Source organism: Pleuronectes platessa, chromosome 11 (assembly GCF_947347685.1).
Source record: "Pleuronectes platessa chromosome 11, fPlePla1.1, whole genome shotgun sequence".
NCBI lineage: Eukaryota > Metazoa > Chordata > Actinopteri > Pleuronectiformes > Pleuronectidae > Pleuronectes > Pleuronectes platessa.
In genome coordinates this window covers 15,590,462-15,599,529 of record NC_070636.1, presented here as the reverse complement: position 1 = coordinate 15,599,529, position 9,068 = coordinate 15,590,462, and the positions used below count along the sequence as shown (strand labels likewise).

At 42.8% G+C, this 9,068-nt stretch overlaps 1 protein-coding gene across 1 annotated transcript; it reads left to right on the top strand.

Annotated features, from left to right (window-relative positions):
* Nucleotides 1–27: 27 nt before the first annotated feature.
* LOC128450927 (zinc finger FYVE domain-containing protein 1) lies at nucleotides 28–8,925 on the top strand. The gene is made up of 11 exons (XM_053434688.1): nucleotides 28–1,492; nucleotides 1,599–2,103; nucleotides 2,983–3,197; nucleotides 3,315–3,421; nucleotides 3,498–3,606; nucleotides 3,721–3,818; nucleotides 4,017–4,134; nucleotides 4,243–4,413; nucleotides 4,596–4,776; nucleotides 4,891–5,004; nucleotides 6,720–8,925. The coding sequence occupies exons 1-11, from the start codon at nucleotides 983–985 to the stop codon at nucleotides 6,950–6,952; spliced, it is 2,361 nt and encodes a 786-aa protein (XP_053290663.1). The 5' UTR covers nucleotides 28–982; the 3' UTR covers nucleotides 6,953–8,925.
* Nucleotides 8,926–9,068: the final 143 nt, after the last annotated feature.

The window sequence follows — 9,068 nt, the reverse complement described above, 5'->3', positions numbered from 1 at the left end:
CTGTGACTGAAAATAATCTGATCAGCTGATCTGACCTGGCAACAAAATAACGTAGCTAGAGAGAAGCTCTGCCAGGGAGGGGGCTGAAGAACAAAACAATGACACTGCTCGGACGGATCCAAACCCAGTGACACTTTTTAAAAAGAATAAAGACATTGAAACGGATCCCCGCGGGTTCAGCTCCCGGTTTGAAGAGTCCTCGGCTATTCGCAGCTCTTTGCCGTCGTGTGCTGTGTTTGTTGATGTGTTGTTCCAGCTCAGTTGACAGACAAGGAGGCTAACTGCTGCTGCTGCTGCTGCTGTGGACGGCTGCGCTCTGCCAGGACTCGCTGCCCTTGTAATAACAGACTTTATCTGGGTAATAAAACTTGAATCTGGGCGTCAGGACCAGCTAGCTGTGAACTCAGTCTTCCTGTGCGGATGCCACTTTATTTATCGAGTTTTCTAGCTAGCTACTGAGGGTGAGTTTGCTAGCCAACTAGCTAGCTAGCCTGTTGTTGTTAGCGTCAACGTTTGCACATTCATCTCTTCAGGGAGAGATTATCGTCTCGCTCGGTCTGCACAGGTGTCTGTTTTACTCTTATACTTTTATCTGATAGAACGGGATGTGTTTTAGCTAACGAGGCAGCTAAATGCTAACTTCAACAAGCTAGGTGATAGTTGTAATACTGATCTGTTGTTACCTAGGGAGACGCCTTTTGCCTACTTTATTCTAGTTGCACTACATTATATTATCAAAGCTGTTTTTGTAATTCATGATGCTAAGAGGGATTTTATAAATTGCACCCATTGTTGTTACTGTCAGCAGGTCTGTTAATATGCAGCTGTTTTAAGTAGGTTTTTGTATTTTGGAAACTTCAGTTGCCAGTATTAGTTATATGTGGTGCATTTTGCAATAATAGCAATTGGAAATAGCTGGTACTGCTGTCAAAGCTGTTCCAACAAGCACTGCTCTGTGTTCAAGTTTACCTGGTAGGAAACGATGAGCGGGCATGGCTCATCTTTAGAGAAAGGAGTAAACACCAGTCTAATATGTCAAGAAAGTTATGCTTGTGGTGGCTCTGAGGAGGCCGCCTTCGAGTGTAATGAGTGCAAAAGCCTGCAGTGTGTTCGCTGTGAGCTGGAGCTCCACAGTCAGGAGCGTTTGAAGAACCACGAGAGGGTTCAGATCGTCCCCGGGCATGTCCCGTACTGTGACAACTGTAAAGGAGGTAATGGAGACAATGGCAAGCGCCACAGGTCTGTGGTCCGCTGCCAGAATTGCAAAGTCAACCTGTGCCAGGATTGCCAGAAACGCACCCACAGTGGAGGCAACAAGAAGAAACACCAGCTCACATCTTATCCTCCACCCCCCAAACCGGCAGAGGTCATTTCTGTCCAAACACCTGTTCTGCCCACTGTTCAAATAGCAGACGAGATCAACTCCCAGAGGTCCAGACTCCTGGAGAAGGTTTCCAGCTTTCTATTGGTTGATGAGAATGAGGAAATGCAGGTGAGTTGTACAACTGTTGTTATCACAACACCCAATATTTTGTATCTTTGTGTAGATTCAAGTGATTTTTTTTTCACTTGTAAATTTCTATCTTGTTCATCCAAAGATAAAAGATGAAGCTTCCTTCATGAAGAGCCTGAGCTGCTTCCCGGACCAGCTCCTGAAGGTGGTGGCCATCTTCGGTAACACAGGAGAGGGCAAGTCTCACACCCTGAACCACACGTTCTTCATGGGGAGAGAAGTGTTCAAGACCTCTCCCACACAGGAGTCGTGCACGGTGGGCGTGTGGGCAGCGTTTGACCCCATCCACAAAGTCGTGGTCATCGATACTGAGGGTCTGCTTGGAAACAGTTCAAAACAGGGCCAGAGAACCCGTCTCTTGCTCAAGGTGCTCGCTATCTCCGACCTTATCATTTACCGCACCCACACCGACCGTCTCCACGATGACCTCTTCAAGTTCCTCGGGGACGCCTCGGATGCCTACTTGAAGCATTTCACCAAGGAGCTGAAGGCCACGACGGCCCGCTGTGGCCTGGATGTCCCGCTGTCCACCCTGGGCCCGGCGGTGGTTATCTTCCATGAAACCGTTCACACTAAGTTGCTTGGCTCAGGTAAAACATCTCAACAACACAAAACTTTAAAAGAATTCAAAAGTTTCAATAAGACCAATGCATTGAGATTGTATCCCCAAGAATGTAGGTCTTCATCACCATAAGGGAAGAGAGGGGGTGCCTTTAAAGTAAAATACAGGTTAACACTGTGGTTAATTACAGAGTTCTCAAATATAAGCCTGTAGTGTTTCTCTCTCTATCTTTTTCTGCACTGGAGGCAGCATATGGAATTCCAACTTCTTTTGAAATGTGTAAACACTCCTTGGACAAGTGAAAAATTACACATTCTAAAAACCGTTGCAACACACTTGAAAGACAATTTCAGTTTTTCATGTTTTAGTCCAGTTTCTACAGCCTTAACATCTCTGTGACCCCGTGTCTGTAGTTAACCACAAATTAAAAGGAATTTTTCTAACTTTAATGCAGCCACTGGTTTCTAGTTATGTCGCAGTGATGTGAAAACCTGCAGAGGCGCGCACATTGCCTCAATTAGGTAAATCCCCCTGAAGAGCATTGTTTCTGCTTGTTGTCAGATATGTAGTATCACTGAATGCTGCAATAAAAGAACTTACAGAAGTAAAAAAAAAAAGAATAGAGTGCAGCTCTGTAGACATTTATGAAAATTAATTAAGATATGGGCTGCTTTGCTATTTAAAGTATAATTTGTAGAAAATGTGCTAATCCCTGAAGGAACGCTGGTGTAAACCTTAAAGAACTGGCACAACAAATAACTAGCTCCATCTGTTTGCTGACTCTACAAGATTCTTGACACTTGATATTCAGGAACTATAAAAAAGGCTATCATGAGGCACAAACATGTGGTGATAGAATGTCTGCTATGTAATTGTAATATACTTTCCACCTTTCTTTCATGTTTAGATAAGTCATCTGAGTCTGTAGACCGGCTGCTGTCGGAGCGCTTCAGGAAGCTTTCCCGTTTCCCGGAGGCCTTCAGCTCTGTTCAGTACTGGGGCACGCAGACCCTCAACCCCCCCACCGACTTCCGTGGCCTGCAGAATAAACTGGAGCAGCTCCTGGATAACAACGCCACCCGCTCCCCACGCACCCCTTTGGTCATCTTCAAAGCCCTGCAGGTATGGCTGTGTAAAGTGGACCTCCATCTTGCGTCAGAATGGCTTGTGGTTGCAAATCAAAAGCAGAACTTGAATTTTGCAAGTTTTATGTTATTACCTTCTGGTTCTCTCCTGCAGGCACTGAGCGAGCGCTTCAGTGGGGAAATTGTAGGTGAGCTGACGGCCCTCAGCTGCTTCTTTCCTGATGAATACTTCACCTGCTCCTGCCTGTGCCTCAGTTGTGGGTTAGTACTTGTCTTTTTAAAACTTGTATCTCTATTTTTCTTCATTAATTCACACCCCTATCATTTTTTACCATAGTTCTGGCTGCAAAAACAGCATGAACCATTTAGGAGAGGGAGTGGGCCACGAGGCGAAGCATCGATGTCGTTATTCCGCTCAATATGATAATCGCATTTACACCTGTAAGGTAAGAACAGAGGTTCACCTGCATCAGTTAGATGGACCTCAGTCAAAGACTATGCAATTTACAATGCCTACATAGAGCCTAATATTAAAATCATTGTATGCCACATCGCCACAGGCTTGCTATGAAGGAGGAAAGGAGGTCATCGTTGTCCCAAAGACCTCGGCCTCCTCAGACTCTCCATGGTTGGGCCTCGCCAAATACGCTTGGTCTGGGTGAGTAGGCAGAGAATGACCTGCAGGGTCAAATATTACAAGAGATGGGTTAGGCTCTCATAACACTCTGGCATAAAATGTAAATTTTCTCTTCACGCCAAACCTGTATGTCCCAGACTAAATAATACCTCAAATTGCGTGTGCATTTATATATATTTTCACAGAGACTGAGTTGTACATATGTGTGTGTGTGTTCAGGTATGTTATTGAATGTCCCAACTGTGATGTGATCTATCGGAGTCGTCAGTTCTGGTATGGGAACCAGGACCCTGTGGATACAGTTGTGCGAACTGAGATCCAGCACGTATGGCCAGGGGTAAGAGTAACAGAGCTATTTTATTTATTTAACCAACCGAACTGGACTTATAAAAAATGGATAACCATTTATTCACTAATTTAAATAAATCCTTTCTTCATTTTGCAGTCGGATGGCTTTTTAAAGGACAATAGCAATGCAGCACAGCGTCTTCTGGATGGAGTCAACCTAGTGGCCCAGTCTATGTCAGAGCTCAGTGTCAAGCCTGCTAAGGCCGTCACCTCTTGGCTGACGGATCAGATCGCCCCGGCCTACTGGAAACCCAACTCCCTCATCCTGGTGAGTGACACTCAGCCCCTCCCACTCCCAACAGCCAAGTCAACACTTCAGTGTCCACAGGGATGTTTACTGTCTGTGGTTCTGCGCTGATTAAGCAGTTTGAGATAGAACTTGGATAGACTCAGTTTGGTTTCTCTTCCCTACAACAACAGCTTTTGTTCTTATTTTTGCTCCCGTACAAGGTGTGCCATAAGTGTCAGGCAGTCTTCCAGGACAACGACAACAAGCATCACTGCCGTGCCTGTGGGGAGGGCTTCTGCGATGGCTGCTCTTCCAAAGCCGCGCCCGTTCCTGAGAGAGGCTGGGGTCTCGCCCCTGTCAGAGTCTGTGATGTCTGCTTCGAGCAGAGAGCCTCGTACGAAGGTACGCACTCTCTCAATAATGTCAAATGTCTCCCTGTTTTTAATCATCTGTGTGTTGTAAAGCTATTAATGTCGGGGGAGTTGTGACCTCATTCAGGATATTTTCTTTACGCAGAGCGGCGTGAGGCAGAGCTCGATGAGGAGGAAAGTGGAACCTTGGCCAGGAAAGTTGGAGAGGCGGTTACCAACACCATTGGGGTTGTGGTGACGGCTATTGACATCCCACTTGGTGAGTGTTATCCTCAACAAAACCTTAAGAGGGTTGTTAGGCAACAGGAATTAATTGGGTAAGTGTGGGTGCCCTCTGGTGGCAGAGGTGAATTGTACAGCAAGAATGAAAAGCAGTAAATTCTTGTATCTTGTTAAACCTCACAAAGGTGGGGGCAGCATATATCTCACCTAGTAGAGCTGCCGCCTCAAACCACAGAGGCCCGGGTACGATTCGATCTGCGGCCATTTATGCATATCCTCCCTCACTCTCCCTCTGTCGCCCCTTCAGAGCTCACTCTCTGTCCTACCCATTATAAAAATCATAATATAATATCATTTAGAGTATATATATATATATATATATATATATATATATATATAATTTTTTATTTGTTATATATATAACAAATTAAAAATTATTCACAAAGCTGTAATGGGGGAGTCAAGCCAACCGAGCCTACTTATAAGGAATAGAGGAGGGCCTAGTGGCAAACTCATGGTAGACCCTGTACCATTAACAGAAAGGTCACAGGTCTCTTTTTACTCACTATAAATACTGCAAATCTCAGACATCAAGGAATCGATATATCAGATGATCTGTAACCATAAATAATGCGTTTTGAATAATCTCGGAAGAACAACTTAAAAATAATCACGTTTTATCAGTTTAATGATCAAATGCAAAATACGCATCTGCTTTTCATTTGTTATTATTCTTACATGCTACGTGTTAAAAGGCTGAAAAATGCAATAGTGTGTACTGTGTTTATTTCATGTTACGTGACTTTCTGCCAAAAACCTATAAAGGTCAGTCGTCTGGATAAATCACTTGAATCTTGAATGATTAAATCAATCAATAAAAAGTATTTGTATAGCCCATATTCACAAATGAGTTGATCTCATAGGGCTTCATTAGAAGACCATTTGTATCTAACAGCTACTATGATAAGTTTATCTCAAATTATTCACCATACATACTCAAATACACACAAGGAATCTTTGGCAATATTTTACCTTCAGGTTGTTGCTTCATGCGTGTCTTACAAATGAAACTTCAAACAGTTTGTTTTTCCGAAATATCATTATTAAAATACATCATAAAGTTACATAAGCGTACTGTAGGTCTATATTTAGTGCTAAAGGGCATAGATGAACATGTTTTTGATAACTTGATATCCTGCTGAAAACATCTCCATATCCCACACATCCCAAAAATACCCCACAGCATGGTACACTTGATTCAAAACAAATTAGGCCTTCTTATTTCCAAATCCTCGTCTTGTTTCTGAGTTTCATGTGTAACTGGAGCCTAGACAGCTTTCACGCAATGACAGACAGTAGTACGGATTGCGTGGCATCTAAAAAGCTTAATTTAAACAATGTAACCGATAATTGCAAGTGTTTTCAAGTCAGTAGCGGCCGAAGTTACTGATGTGAGTCAGGAATTTGAAATACGGTAAATTAATGTAAATACATGGAGGTACTGCAGATACCAAGTGTAAAAGAAGTGGCTAATGGAGTATTTGTACTTTTATATGAGAGTTCATGTGTGGCATCGAGTTTTCCAGGAAACCAGTAGAGAGAGGAACTATAGTTAATTTATTTAACAGATTTAAACTAAGCAAGGGCACTATGAGAGTTCGTACCTCTGCCAAATCGAATGCCCATTTAAAAGGCAAACCATTTCCTTATATTGAAACCATGTATGGATGTTATGTTACGTGTTCCCTGTAGGCCTGGTGAAAGATGCTGCCCGTCCTGCGTACTGGGTGCCTGACCAGGACATCCTGTCCTGCCACAACTGCCAACGTGAGTTCACTGCCAAACTGTCCAAGCATCACTGCCGCGCCTGTGGCCAAGGAGTGTGCGACGACTGCTCCCCGGAGCGTCGGCCAGTTCCGTCGCGTGGCTGGGACCACCCCGTGCGCGTGTGCACCAGCTGCAACCAGAAGCCCGGAGAACTTTAACGGGAACGGCCTTCCTTTCCTCAGAGCACCGGAGAGAACCACTCACCCACCCAGCTAGCAGTCTGCCACTGCTTTACCTCTGTTACTCCAATGGTTCTGTCTTGTGTCTGCGGCAAGGAAGTTTCTAGGCATATATGTATAGATATATAGGACATTTAGATGATATGGGATTTCAGAGTTCCTGTGGCCTTTTGTAGAACAGCCAGAACACGTGAGGTACTTGACTTGAGTGTGAAACCTGCCTTTCCACTCAGAGTGAATACTTTGATTCTTTATTGACACAAATCCCTAATTTTATGTTAAATAAGGCTGTTCAGCTATTTTTCTACTATCAGAAAGTATTTAAAAAAAAATGCATCATTTAAAGAATATTAGGTAGTCAAGAACCCCATGGGGTTGTGTGATTAGTTTCCAGCAATTCTTATAATCGAGTGTTGTTTCTCTGATGTAGTACGTGTAATGGCAAGGAGATATTTTATATCCGTGCAGGTATACCTGCTCCATTGCATGCTGTATTGCAACATTTTTTTGTTTTGTTATTGCACTAAGCCCTTTTCAGCTGTTATAGGCTGTTGCTTACCATGGTCAAAAAGCCAGATATCCAGATGATCAAGTCGTCTGTCCCAAACTCGGCTGATATCCAAGGTCTGGAGCGTGGATATCTGGTGTGCCAAAAGTCATTCAGGTCAATGTGTCTGTGCTGGTATGATGTTTTTATTTTTCTCATGTCATTTTTGGTTGTATGAAGACATATAACTATGTTAGAGGAGTGTATATTTGAAATCTTGAAAATTATTTATATATTGAAGAAAAACAAAAAAATGACCTATTATCACTCTGGCATGCATGACAGTCCGAGAGTTCCATGGCCTTTTAACTTGCTCAGAGGACAGGCTCTGAAGAAACCTCACTACTTCTTTTACCAAGCCGTATTTTAGTATATACATGTTATAAAATGTAGTTATTTCGTGTGTTCAGATTGTTTTTTTGACACTTTTTTTTAATTTTATTTGCTTGTGTGTAGCAAACATTATTGTTTTGCTGAACTGAATAATATCTCAATGTATCATTTTTTGTTATGTTATATTCATGCCTCCATGTCTCTGTAGACACAATGACTGTCCTCCTGACGAAGCTCAACAGATTTTTGTTCAGCTCATCAAAGCTTAGTTTTTCCTTTATTTTACATTTGATATGGAAAAGTATTGTATATTTTTGGTAGACATCAGTTACTGTATGGCTACTTATACTTTGTAGTGACCACACGTGAACCACCCTTTTTCCACATAATTTTGGTTTTGTCAATGTTACACTGAGAAAACAAAGTCTCCAATGTGGCAATGACGAAATATTCAATCATATTAAGTGACTAAGAGCTTTAACTTGTCTTGCATCATTTTTGTGTTATTTAGACACAATGTGGCTGTCATACAAAGCACAAGGTGATGCCTTTAACACATGCTTGTATTTTATTGTTAAAAGTTAGAGGGACAAAAAAAAAGGGGTTTGTGTCGATTGTAAGCTTTGTAGATAAAGTTGCTTCTCCCTTTTCTGCTTCTTACGTGGAACTTTTTGGTTCCGATGTCTGATGGGAACATGTTGTGTCTGCCTCATCTCAAAATAGATTTACCTTGTCTGAATGTTGCATCACACACACACACGTCCTCTGAGACGCTAATATTGCACAGGGGTAGAATAGGAAATACATCATGTCAGATCACTTGTGCGGGACTTTGTTCTCCTGCAAATATGTGCAGTGTGTCGCTTCAGATTTCCTTTGTGGTGTCCAGTATTTGTATTTTTTTTCCACAGATTGGTTGCAACCAGGAACACTCGCATGCACACTACAGATCGAGCGGGAATGACTGTGCGTTTTAAAAAATGTGGGGAACTAACTTGAAACGGTGGATGTGTGCTGACTTGGTGGAAGATTTGCATATGATTAAAGTTGTATCAGCTCCCTTCTGTCATAACATGGCATTGCCTCCCTGTCTTTAGTGTGTGTCTTTGTGTGCGCTTGTGTTTTAAATCTCCGTGTCACACCACTTACTGTATGTGGGAGGAATAGATCGTGTGCACGCCTCGCTTCCATTCCTCTCCCAGCACTCCAGCTCCA